This window comes from Astyanax mexicanus, chromosome 12 (assembly GCF_023375975.1).
Source record: "Astyanax mexicanus isolate ESR-SI-001 chromosome 12, AstMex3_surface, whole genome shotgun sequence".
Classification (NCBI taxonomy): Eukaryota; Metazoa; Chordata; class Actinopteri; order Characiformes; family Acestrorhamphidae; genus Astyanax; species Astyanax mexicanus.
In genome coordinates this window covers 7,488,222-7,502,252 of record NC_064419.1, presented here as the reverse complement: position 1 = coordinate 7,502,252, position 14,031 = coordinate 7,488,222, and the positions used below count along the sequence as shown (strand labels likewise).

The window sequence follows — 14,031 nt, the reverse complement described above, 5'->3', positions numbered from 1 at the left end:
CTAGGCACAGGTGTGAACACTAATGACAGGGCAGGGCTTGGGTGGACACAAGAACACGTGGGAGGAAAAACAAGCAAGAAAACAAAGGACTAAGGTGTGACATTGCTGTTCCTTCCTGCCTTTATGACATATCTTAGCTAGGCCTGTCACAATAATTACGTTAGCAAGTTATTGTACAATATATGGACATGACCTAAATAATTTTTACTTACCTTAATAAGAGAAAGGAGAAGCCATTAACAAAAATAAGACAATATGCTTTCTGTTTGTTTTGTTTTATTAGTTTATTTACGATATTATATATAGTTGTGTTTATATGCCAATTGTAATGTCTGAATATTATTCAGGATATTTGGTTGCTCTTTAAAAGGATGTATTTGTATAATTTTTGATAATTTGTTATTTATTATTTATCATCAGTTGTATGTCACGAATTTCTTTCTGAAATACAGAGTTATAAAAAAGTTTCTATTAGCGTTAGCCACTAAACACAGTGCTAGCTCTTTCTTTATTCACAGGCAAGTCTATCGGACTGTAGTAAACAAGCTATGTGGGACAAACCGCTAGCTGATAGCGCCCTGGCTTACCGGAACACTCAAAGTTCCTCAGTATAGCACTGTCATGCTGCATTTACTAGCGCTAAGCACTGCTAACAGCGGCTAGTGCTAGTGCTAATCGCTCTGTTAAAAATATTGGGAAACGAAGCTTACTGTAAATAAACAGAAGTGCTTTATTCACCCAAATAAAGAGTTTTCAGGAGAGAAATCTGTGTAGATTAACAAAATGACAACACCATTGTTCCTTACTGTTGTTGCTTAAAATGCGCCCTATAATCCTATGCACTTTATGGATAAAAATAGACGTTCATTGATAGTGTGTCTTATAATACAGTGCGCCTTATAGTCCGTAAAATACGGCAATGGTCTTAAAATGACAATAATATCGAAGAAACCTTTCAAGCCTAAACCTGTACTGACAGACTGACTGAGTGACCTAGAAACACAGATTCCGCAGTGTGAAAGGTGTGAGTGGAGAAAGTTATGTAATTTGTGTCTCTCTGTTTCCATGCATGACTTAAGTGGAATGCTGTGGCTTTGTACCAAAGCGTTAATAAGCGTTAATAATGAGCTGGCAGGGTACAGTACTGCGTCACGACTTCCACAAATACATATAGGCACATAATGAATTACAGCACTGATCTTTCCTGTGCATTCACATTTACAGCGCAGTTAAATAACAGACAGGAAACACGACGAGCGGCTATTGTTTCCTCAGCACTGAATTGAATCGGGCTTGTCGTTTCTGTGTGTTCACGTGTTTTTTTTTCTTTGGGTGTGTATCGTTAACAGAGCGCATCACTCAGAGTGTGGTGAAATCCCACGTGGAGACGAGTCAGTACAGTCCTGAGGAGCTAAAACGGCTCACCTGGAACCTCTACACAAGCGAGGAGACCCGCACCTACCAGAACAAGGTACAGGAGGAAAATCTGGAAAACACTACGCTCAATTATAGAACTTATTACCCTCTATAACAGGGATCGATATTGATCGATAATGAAAAAATAAAATGCTTCTCTGGTGAGCTTTTGTTTACATTCCTCCCCTGTTTCTCTGTCGCGCTCGGCGTGACTTTAGTTTTCGCCCGTTCTCGTTTTCCGCCCGTTCTCGTTTTCCGCCCGTTCTTGGGCTCCATATCTCTTTATAAGGGCGTTTTTTTTCCTCTGCCGTGGCCAGGGCAGCAATAGTTTATCAGACCACGACCCTGATGACACGGTTTCGATCCTGCGTGAGAAGCAATGTGTTTTTTTTTCTTTCTTCTTATGTTTACCTGCTTTAAAATACACTTCTGCAATTGGGTTCAACAACCCTCTGGGCTGGAGCGCTCTTATCTAGTCTATGCAATTTTTTTCTTTTTTTTTACTCTACAGAATATTATACTCTACAGAAAAATATACAGTAATATATTGCACTAAATATACCAAATAAAAGAGAAGAGAAAATTTACTAAATAAAAAAAATTAATGCAGATATATTTTAAATGATTTGATATCACAATCCAATCCACATTTCATTTAGAGTCAGTTATAACCACAGTGTTCATAGTGTAGTAGTAGAAACTCTTTCTGTATTGTTTATACAAACACGAAGATCGGATTAAATTTGTATCGACTGATACTTAGCATCAAGAGATTCGGATATATATATATATATTTATATTAAATGTAAAATGTTATACACACATTGTATATACCGTAACAGTGGTCCTAACAAACATTCTTCTCTCCTGTGATTTCCGCAGCCGTCAGAGGTGATGTGGCAGCAGTGTGCAGTTCACCTCACCAACGCCATCCAGTACGTGGTGGAGTTCGCCAAGCGCATCACCGGCTTTATGGACCTGTGTCAAAACGACCAGATCATCCTCCTCAAAGCAGGTCAGCACAAGTTATTCAGCTACTCTCCACTGTAACAGCAATTATATGTGCTTTTATCTCACTTAAATAGTATTAAATACACTAGTTTGGAAATCACTGTTTAATCATTTTAATATTTTACAACTATAAGTCAAACTTAAAATCTTTAAATTTTCCAGTGCACCTTATGTATAAATTTTACCAGTCAGGTATTAAGGAGCAGTAAATGCTGAAGTACAGCATTACACGAGAGAGTTTTCAGTGAAGTTTCTCCAGCACTAAGGCTGGGTGCTGCAGCATTAGCATTAGACGCTAAACGTAGCGCTAGCTCTTTTACCATTTAGAGGTGAGTATATTGGACTGTGGTCTGCATGTTTGTAGTGTTTAAACAAGCTACGTGGGACAAAACGCTAGCTGAAAGCGCTCTGGGTTACCAAAACACTGAGGTTTCCTCAGTCTAGTGCTTTCGGGCTGCATTTATGACCCGCTAGCACTGTTTTAGCAGCTAATGCTAATGCTGCTGCACCGAGCCTTAGTGCTGGAGAAACTTCACTGAAAACTAACCCTTAGACAAAATTTTGGAAATCTAAGCTGGTTAACATCCAGCGCTTGTTAGAATGTTTTTTTTTTATTTACAGTTTTGTTCACTTAGTTGCTTATCCCAGCTTCCCCATTAGAAAGCAAACATGGCGACACCCGTGCTCACTTCGATGTAGGCATCCTTACTAGTGTCACTTAATAAGCGTTATGTATGAAAATATACCAGAAAATAGAGGTTCATTTATAGTGTGCATTATAATCTGGTGCGCCATATAGTCTTAAAATATATATATTTAGTAAATTGTGTAAAATAACGTGTAAAGACTTACACATCTTCACATTTTGTTTCTATAAAAAAACACTGATTTAATACTTTGAGTGGCCTAAAAACACGCACACTATCCGTCCAAATATTTATGGACAACCCTTTTAATCAATGCACAATTCAGCTACATCAGGCTGCACTCATTGCTCACACACACACACACACTTTTGAACACTAAGAGATATGCAATCGCTGTTGTTTGATGTGTTATTGTAAGTCTATCCGTGTATCTCTTGTAAACGCATTATGTCCTGAACTGAGGACTCGCAGGAGGCTCGTTAAATTAACGAGTTAAGCAGAGTCTCTGTCTGTGTTATTCATTGTTTTTCTGTAACAGTTGCTCTTTTTGTTTTCTTCTCTCCTCACTCGCCCTCTCTTTCTCTCTCTCTCGCTCGCTCTGTGCTCTCTTTGTGTATTGTGTGCTTTGCTTTTTATACAAAACCCACTTGTCTTTTTTTCTTTGAATTCCCTCTCTGCATTATCACGCACTTTTAAATTAGCTTTTATTCATATTACATTAATTTGGTTTTGAATGCCTGATGCATGCTTTCTCTCACTCTTTCTCTCACTCTCTTTCTCTCTCTCTCTCTCTCTCTCTCTCTCTGTGTACTTCTGCTAATGGCATTATTGAGGGTCTCAGCATCAGTGATACTGTTACTGTTTAGAAAAGACTGGTAAAATCTAGAGGGTGGAATCATTATATCATAATACTGTGATTGTGTGATACTCAATATATCACAAGACAATTCTCTACGATACTTCACGACATCTGTGTTACTGAGGAGGATAAAATACTCCTAAATAAGCAAAAAACAGGAATTATGAATTATTGGTCTCAGTTTCACAGAATTTAACAACCAATATTCTTAACCGTAGCTTTATCATATTCATTTAATTAGCACCACCATGTGGGATAATAAAACAGTAACTTTAGTAAAAGTTTATGGGCCATTTTGCTAGAAACCAAATAAGATATTTGCATGTCATGAATATTCAGGAGTACGAGCCGAAATCCTTTTGTCTTAAGGAGTTAAGAGTGCCTATGTTTTAATACAGTTGACTGACTGGTGTTAACCTATAAAAACTCTGCTCTCTTTCTCTCTGTGCTGCAGGCTGTTTAGACGTGTTGCTGATCCGGATGTGTCGAGCCTATAACCCCCTCAATCACACGCTGCTGTTTGATGGGAAGTTTGCCAGCCCACAGCTCTTCAAAGCACTGGGTAAGACCTGCTGCCACTGCATGCTGCACTGGTTCTTTTATTTGGAACTTCGGAAGAACCCCTTATGGTGATTCAAGGAACATTTTCTTGTTAAAAACGTTTCTTGGAGGTTCCTCAAAGCACCTTAAAGGGAAAAAAGCAAAAAATGGGAGGGGTAGTGTGGGAGGGGTACTGGGTGATGTATGGGTTTAGAGGCAAAGCAGGAGGAAGAGCTGATTGGCTGAGCTGCAGCAGCAGTAGTGTGTCTCTGGACATCAGAAGAGGGATGGTATTATTGATTGTCTGATCTAAAAGGACACAGAAACATCATCCAGGCCTATAGCACAGTTGAACCTGAGAGGGCGCTGCAGTGGCAAAAATTACCACAATAAAATAGTTAAAAACAAAAAGGTTAGGAAATGTTTATGAACATTTTAAGCAGGACTGGTATGTTTCATTACTTCAAATGAACACATTAATGGAAAAAATATGATTTAGGATTTAGTCGCCCTTTAAAGGGTTCCTCCAAAGTTTCAAATTGAAGAACCTCTAGAAAAAGTTCCTCAAGCAACTTCTACTTTTAACACTATTAGCACTTACTTACAAACCCATTCTCTTGGTTTTCCAATAGGATTTTTTTTTTTGTAGGTCTAAAACAGTGGTTCCTAACCATGGTCCTGAGTCCTAGTGGTCCTGGTCCTAGTGTCAGAAGCATTACTAGTGATTAGGGGAGTTCATCTCAATGTGGATTGGCTAATTGGCCTTCCAAATTGGGGAGAAAATGAGAAGAGGTTTAGATTAGATAATTCTAGCAGTAGTTTTTCATTTCAGTTTGTGGTGGCTTTCTTAAATGTAACATTTCAGTGTGTTGGTTCTGTGCTTGGTTCTGCAGGCTGTGATGACCTGGTGAATGCTGTATATGAACTGGCCAAGACCATGAGCCGTCTGCAGATGACCGAGGAGGAGATGGCCCTCTTCAGCGCCGCTGTGCTCCTGTCTCCAGGTACTTCACCTTAATGGCACTCTGATCTTGAACTCTTGAATACTGGCATTTTTAGTTTTAGTTTCAGTAAGTGCTAATGTCAATTAAAGTGTTTATTATTCATCTGTTCATAGAGACAAATTCATATATTATAATACACGATTTACAATTTATTTGTTATTATTAAGCTATTTTTTTAACAGAATAAAGCTAAATTGTGTCTAAACTGTGCAATTTTTTTGTTTTTTAGTTTAGTTTCTGTATGTTAGCTAATCTTGTCCCCATGATATATTTGGTGAAGATAGTAGAGTGTTTACAGGTGTTGTGGTGTGTGTGTGTTTTCCTCAGACCGGCCGTGGCTGAGTGATAGCCAGCGGGTGCAGAGGCTGCAGGAGAAAGTGTACCTGGCTCTGCAGCGCTGCCTCAACAGAGGAGGAACCTCCGAGGAGAAACTGACCAAGGTACAGTGCCTAAAGAGCTTTTAGCTTTAGAGTACCGTAATACTGTCTGTGTGACTATAATGGTTAGTTTCAGTACCTAAATAATAGATTAGTATATTCTATAAATGATTCACTGTGCACTAAATATTTTTCAGAACATACAATTCATTATTCCATAGCTAATATGAATGTATTTATTATTCAATATAATTATTTATTTAGTATTTTGTACCATTATTCACTACCCACAATTAATAATTTAGTATCCACAATAAACTAATTTATTTTGTAGATGTACCCAGTATTGATTATTCACTTACTTCTATGGACTTCTGCTATCCACTAGAAATTATTTTTATATTATTCACCATAAATGATTAACTTGCTACTATGAATTATTCACTTTCCACTATGAAATATTCAGTATTCATTATGAATTATTTAGGACCTCTTTTAAAACTAAGTATATAGTTATAGATTACAAGATACTACAGACTTTAGCTTGATGTGCATTTTTTTTCTCCTAGCTGTATTTCAGATTAGTAGGACCTAACAAGTATAAAAGCTTAACTTTGTCTTGGGTACAGGAAGTTGTTTTTGCAAAAAACTATGCCATCTGAAATCCGAAAGACCCAATTAATCCAAGGCAAAATTGAAGCTTTTTACAGTTAGTAAATGAACTGAATTATGAGTTTCAATCATAAAATTGGATGAGAATTTTTATCTGGCCCATATTTTTTGTCTGGACTGGCTGTAGAAACTTTTGACTGGGATTCCAGCCATCTCGTTTTCAATCAGTTGATTTTAATGTTGTCATGTGACCACTAGATGGTATGGGCAGTGTCTCCATATGAGGCCAAAGGTTCAACGGTTTCAAAAATCAGGCACAGTTTAATCTGATATATTAGACAGATAATACTCTGCTATGAACAAACGCTGTCTCTGCTGTTCCATGCTGTTTACTCGCGCAGTATGTGCAGCGTTTACTAAAAAACACAATGTTTGGAAGCGCAGCCACTAAATTTCCTGTGTTAAAGCAGCGCATCACACTGCACAAATATACACGCAGGAACACAGAATCTTCTCTCTCTCTATTTATTTACGTTCTTGCTCCCACGCCAGACAGCTCTGAACAATCAGAGGAGACGACATGCTCGCGTGGTTTATTGGTGCGCGTTTTGGTGTGTTTAGATTTATGCCTGTGTGAAACTAAACCAAACTTCCTGTCTGCTCCTCTGTTTCAGATGGTGGCTAAACTGCCCATCATGAAGTCTATCTGTAACCTCCACATCGACAAGCTGGAGTTCTTCCGCCTGCTCCACCCCGAAACGGCGTACAGCTTCCCCCCGCTCTACAGGGAAGTGTTCGGCAGCGAGATCACCTTCCCCGACTCCACCGAGGGCTAGAGCCGGCCTGACGCGGCCCGCAGACTGGTGCTGAGAGAGAGAGAGAGAGAGAGAGAAAAAAAAAAGAGAGAGAGAGACAGGACTTTAGACAGGAAGCTGTAGGGATGATAAGAGGAAGAGGTGTGGTAGAATTGAGCGTCACAGGCAGACCAGCAGCTCACTGACAATCCTGCACGCATCACTTTAGAACTCCCAGCATCCCTTTCTTTAGGCTCCCTCCCACTTGGGGATACTGGAACCAGTACGAAAGCAGCCCCTCCTAGTTTTTTTAACTTACGATGATTTTTATTTTTTTTTGTTTGCTATTAAGAAACAGTCTAAACACACACACACATACATACACACACACACACACAGTGCTGTGTAGTCGAGTGTGTATGTGTGTAGATGCTACCTACTGAGACAAAGGCAGTGCTCCATTTTTATTGGAGACTGAACCTCTAAAATTGAAGTATTCTAATAGAGCGGATTGGGACACAGCCGCCTGTTCTGTACCCTTTAGAGAAGAGACACTTGATGAATGTACCCTAGTGGATATGTGGCACAGCCGCCTCAGGAACGAGACAGAATGTATTAAGTGTGTTTGTCCTCATTTTTTTTTGTTTTTTTTGTTGGTTTTTTTTCAAGCTTTTAAAGCTCGATTTTACTTTTTTTCTTTTTTTTTAGCAGTTTGGTGTCACATGATCCCAAACCCGACTGTTTGGAGGGACCAATAGCAAGCAGACTTTATCATAACTGAGTCATAACTGTGTTGTTTTTAGCATTTCAGCATGCTAACTCAGAACTCAGTGTCCCTCATTCTGTAAAGTCAAAGCAAAGTCTGCCAAGTGTTCACTTAGCTGTGGTGTATTCTTAACTGAACAGCAGCTAATGTGCATGCTTTTATACAGGGATGTGTGCAGACGGTGTTTCTGAGCTTTTTTTTATTTGTATTTGATATTATTTTTAATTATTAATAATTTAAAAAACGAAACCTCAGTCCCGCTACCTTTTCCCCTGCAAATGCCACTCTAGAATGAAAGAGAAAGTATTTTAATATTTTTCTGTAATTAAATTAGATACTAGAGAGATATATTTAGGGTAATAGAAGTGTTTGAATAAAGATTTTATATATATATATATAAATATATATATATAGATATATATTTATATGCCGAATTGATCAGACACAAAGGTTAAGATATACAGATAGATACAGACAGACAGATAGACAGGTTTAGCTAGATAGATAAGACAGAAAGACAGCATGAAAGGAAAAGCACCATAAAAAAAGACAGAATGAATGAATGAATGTTCTCAACGCCCTTCAGAAACTGGCTTTAAAACAAAAGCTTATTGGCCGAAACCGGGCCGAGACCGGACCGAACCGAGACCCGAGTCGCTGCCTCAAGAAAGCTCTGGATTTTGAGGCAGGCGGAAAGCACTTACGAACTTCGAGAACTCCCACAAACCCCACAAATCTGAGAACTTAGAACTTGGACCTTCAGAACCAGCTCTTCCTTCAGAACCAGCCTACACCTCACTCAGGATTGCCTCACCAGAACACACTCACACACTCCCATTACACTCAAAAACTAACTGGACAATGCTGTGGCCAGCAGCCTCAATCTGAAGTAGAACTGGAACTTTACCCACCACCTACTGAAGTGCTTGAACACTGGGAATGCTGGGAATGGAACAGTATATTTGGATTTACTCGGTTCAAATGTGTGCATCACTCATGTTAGCGCTAGCATTGATTAGCATGACGAGCTGGTAGAGGAAGGGAGGGGTCTAATTACTGTATTCCCGCTTGAACAGCTTAGACTTGGATGAAATTCATGTCTATGTATTGCTGTGTGCAAATAAACTGACACTTAGACTGTTGCGCCACCCAGGCCCCTAGACACTCTGAATAAGAATAAGAATTAGAATAAGAATAAGATGGGTTATTGAAATTGGAATTTTAAAACAACAACAACAACAAAAAAAACATATATCCATATTATTATAAGCATTTTTTATACAGTATACACATTTTCTTATACTCTTATAGTTTATGTGGACCTAATTGATGTACACATTTGAATGGAGTAAATTCTGCTATGCTTCAGTGTTCTGCTATATGTAGCAGCAGCAGCAGCAGCAGCAGGAGCTGGTGGGGGGATTTATGAGGCCCGTGGAGATTCCAGAACTGGAACAGGAAAGGCGGAACTTTGTGTTAAAACAGACCACATGTGGCTTGCTTCCAGAGACCCAGTCTGGGCTTTCCAGGACACAGCTGGGCGTGGCCACAGCGGAAACGGAAATGGGAGATGGTGTCCACAGCCCGTCGCTCTCTCTCATCCTCATGGAGATAGAGTGGAGATACCGGCGGTTCTCCATGTTCTCCACGTTCTCCACGTTCTCCACATTCTGATATGGAGGAGGATGGTTCTCAGTGTTTTTTTTTTTTGTGGTGTGATTTTTTATTTTATTTCTCTTGACCTGGTTTGACCTTTCTGCTCTCTAACTAATGAACAGTTCTGATGTGCTATTGTATAACAGAGCAACAGAGCAGCAGCTCCACCCCCTCTTTCCCTCCCTCCCTCCCTAATGAGTAAAGGACTACTACCATGGTTAAAGAGTATAATTCTATTTTTCGTATTTTTGCAGAGCAAACTGAAGGACAAAACAAATGTTTCTATTTTGCGCAGATGTATTTTTCCACTTTAGTGCGTTAAGCTCCGGTTCAAGGTTCGACAGGTCGAGACATTGTAGCATACGCTAACGTTTCATGTGCTAATCTCCAGCGCGCTAATCTCAAGCGCGCTGAAACTCCTCCTGTGTCTTCAGAGCGAAGGAGCAGGAAGTTCAGACTTCTTGGAGATTGGCATCAGACTCTCTAGGGAGCTCGGTGTGGCCGGAAAGCCGCCCAGATCCCGTACAGAACACTTTATGTCTTGTTGTTGTTGTTGTTGTTCATTTTGTTGTTCTTATTGTTGTAAATTCTATTTCTGTAGCATTGTACACAAACAGGTCAGTGTACAAAACTGACTGCTTCTGCCGTTATAACCGTTAACACTTTAGCGAGTTTTATCAGTTTTTACCACTTCTTTCCGAGTTTCTGCACTGCTGGAACAGTGCTCGTCTCAGTCTAGACTCAACACCTTCCCTCCTCTCAGCTTTTATGAAGAACTCTCAAGTTCAATTGGTTCTAGATCACTTCTCTGGGTGCTTAAATGAATATTATAATGTTTTCTTACTCAAGCACTCAAGCACATTTTAGAATGAATATTTTAGAGGGATTTCATTGTGAGAAATTATTTTTAAAGATTGAGCACAGTGCACAGATTACCTCCTATATGCTTCCATGAGGAATAAAGAGTTGGAAACGTATTGTATTAAAGATTGGAACACATCCATTTTCAATTTAATTAATATTCTCTTTCATTTCCACTCTTATGCAGAAAAAGACTGAGTGAAATATGTTAACATTGTTTTATTATACATTATATTTTAACGTATAATTTTACAGGGGTAAAAGCCTCATGTTTTATTATTGAGTATCATCCACCATGGAAGCTTATAGGAGGTTCTACAACTGAATCAGCATTGTTGTAAAAATCTGAGTAGTGTGTTTAATAATGTGTTTTTTGAGGAGTAAACATTAGAATAGTCCTTTAACACAGTGGGACTGTGCAATAGTCGGCCTCTGGCCCGTTACGACATGCAGGACCCCCACTGCTGGGGGAACACTCACAAACACTCCAAAACTAATCTTACAATATTTCTCCAGCCTGAACAAAAGGCTGCAGAATACTTTATTTACTCACACACGCTCACACATTCACACACGAACACACACACACACACTCGACTAGCATTAGCTCACTTAGCTCACTAGCCAGATGGAGGACTAATTTTTTTTAAACAGGGTAAGAAGATTAAGTTCAGGTAAAATATTTTTTTATTAGGGTTTTTTTTAAAGTGGGAATTTATTCTTCATTTAATGAATTTAGTGGTTAATATCATTCAGAGGTTTGGTGTGAAATTGTGCTTCATTGTAGAGAAACTTACCAATTCTGACTTCTTTAAAGGGTAACTAAACCGCTCAAATTTGAAAAAGGCAAAAAAATGGGACGGGCACTGGGTGATGTATGGGTTTAGAGGCGGGGCAGGAGGAAGAGCTGATTGGCTGATAGTGGTAAGACCTGGATGGTTGGACGTCAGCAGAGGGCGGTATTATTAAGCGACTGAACTGCATATTGTGATGTGTCAGCGTACCAAAGTACGCAGACACATCATCCTCGCCTATAGCACAGTTGAACCTGAGAGGGCGCCGCAGAGGCAGAAATTACCACAATAAAAGCATTTATTTTTATGTTTATAAAAATTTTAAGCAGAACTGGTGGGTTTCATTACTTTAAAGTAACACAATTTAGCTATTAATGGAACAAAATATGGTTATGGCTTTAGTGGCTCTTTAAAACAACCTACTTCAAACTATTTAAAGTGGGTGTGTTTCTTTAAATGGAGCGTCTCACACCAAACTCACTCTAACTAAGATAATTACAGTTAATAACAGATTTATCTTAATTTATTCTAAAAGTTTAAATAGTGAAATTTCCTTCTAAAGAGTCCTACATATGCCTGTGCTGATAATTGCTGAGAATTAATTGAAAACTAGAATTATTGTAATTTTAAGACATTTTATGCAACTGATATAACGATAATAGTATAAAAATGCAATATTAAAGGTTATGTCCATAAATTGAATGATATGCCGAAAATTTATTTTTTGGGACAGGCCTAGTCCTACAATATTAAATTAAATTGAATTTACCTCACCTATAAATGTTAACTTCATTTGTGGGTTTTTGGGGTGTGAAGACTCATTTTCACACACACACACACACACACACACACACAAACACACACATTCACTCAGGGAGTTGGCTGGGCTCTCGGTCCTATAATTGTTGTATTGTCTTCTTCAGTTAGCCTAGCAGGCTAACACCTCTCACCCATTAGCAGAGATACATGCCATGTGTGTTGCTAACTGTTCTCCTCAGTGTTCTCCATTAAATGTTCTCCCATCTGATTATCAGCACCATCACAGAACTTCACAACCTCATCTATATAAGAAAATAGGATCTCAGACTATGATAAAGTATAAATATAATAAATATATATATATATATATATAAGATCCTGTGTTTTTTTTTTCTCGTGATCTGTCTCTCTGTCGCTGGTCCTGTTCCTCACACAGTTAGAGTTCTCCACCTCTTTATTACGGAGAACCGTAATTCTATTTTTTTAAGAGCGTTTTTAAGAGAAGCAGAATTTCCTGAGTTGTTAATTGTCACAATTCCTTCTGTGTTTCCTTTCATTCTGAGTTTTTTTTTTTAAATCATAGATTTTAATAAATGTAATTTATGATGTATTATGAATAAGAAGATTTAAAAAGTTACACAGGATGAAATGTAAATTGGACATTGGGAAAACAGTATATGGATAAAGAATGTAATAAAAGTCTTTTTACATAAAATGAACATTTGTTTTGAGTCAGTTGTGTAATAATGTTTGGCACTAAGATTGTATTAAAGCTGTTAATTAAGTGAATGCTGCCCTCATGCGGTGAACAGATAAACTGCAGTGGCCATTAGGATTAAGTGCATTCGGCTGTGTGTCCAGGTTACAGTCATTTAGGTAGTATTAACAATAAATAAAATAATCTCTAATTTTAAGTGAATCAAAATATTGTAGAAAACATTCTCCTATATGAGGAGATAAAAGTACAAAATGTATCTTTTTTTGGCTACATTAATATTGTTGTACTAGCTATACTGTATCTATATAATCATAACAATAGATGTTTATCGGAAGGACCAAACAAGTTTTACTATATAGGAAATACATAATACATATTTAATTAACGTTTATGTCTTGCTTCTAAAGTTCCGGGATTTAACAATTTAATCAAATTTCATATATCACATATAATTATGAACTTTAATTTTACAGAGGAAGCCATGTGACCTTTACAACAAGCAGATTTTTTAAGCTGCTCAATTAATTAAATCGATTCGATTATTTTTGTTTTGATTCAATATTTTAAACTGGGTCTGGGCTCTTATTTTAAATTTAGTTCCTACATTTAAAATTACATACAAAACATGATTTATATATATATTTATATATATATTTTGCGGGTAACAACTCAGGGTGTCACTAGAAATAATTAGAATATCAACACAATGGCTTAACATATTTGTAAGAAAAAAGAGACACACCCTCTACAGCTTAAATGCAGTGCATTAAAACATAAATTTACTCCAAGCTGGGCTCGTAAACGTACTGTAAACTCGGCTGCCCATCATTTATCCCCACAGTAAAGATCTCAAACGTCGTTGCTGAAAGCATCCAGCAGATGGCGCAGTTCTGCACTTTTCCTTTACCAAGTGTAAAAATATGTATATTGCATGTTGTTTCTTATGGAAAATGTAATTTTCATACATACGTTGGATCTGTCTGTCTATCTATGTATCTCTCCATGTATCTTTTTTTTTCTTTCTTCTTTTAGCCAATGATCGGAACAGGTTTACAGTGCTAATGATAGAGGCATACGTGTCGCCCATGCAAATAAATCACTATTATGACAAAAATAACCAGCTCAAAGTAGCTCCCACCTTCATTGGTAGAATTGTGAGGGTCCTGACATTTAAAATGAGTCACTGGCTGCGTCCAGAAACCCCAAAGGTGTCTCCT

General features: G+C 38.0%; 1 protein-coding gene across 1 annotated transcript in view; it reads left to right on the top strand.

Moving 5' to 3' along the window:
- rorca (RAR-related orphan receptor C a) overlaps positions 1 to 12,815 on the top strand; it is a 36,650-nt gene extending 23,835 nt beyond the window's left edge. The window contains exons 5-10 of the mRNA XM_015601720.3: positions 1,350 to 1,471; positions 2,299 to 2,431; positions 4,388 to 4,495; positions 5,367 to 5,477; positions 5,805 to 5,917; positions 7,141 to 12,815. Coding sequence (XP_015457206.3) covers positions 1,350 to 1,471; positions 2,299 to 2,431; positions 4,388 to 4,495; positions 5,367 to 5,477; positions 5,805 to 5,917; positions 7,141 to 7,302 — 749 coding nt within the window. The 3' untranslated portion in view covers positions 7,303 to 12,815. The remainder of the gene's footprint in view (positions 1 to 1,349; positions 1,472 to 2,298; positions 2,432 to 4,387; positions 4,496 to 5,366; positions 5,478 to 5,804; positions 5,918 to 7,140) is intronic.
- Positions 12,816 to 14,031: the final 1,216 nt, after the last annotated feature.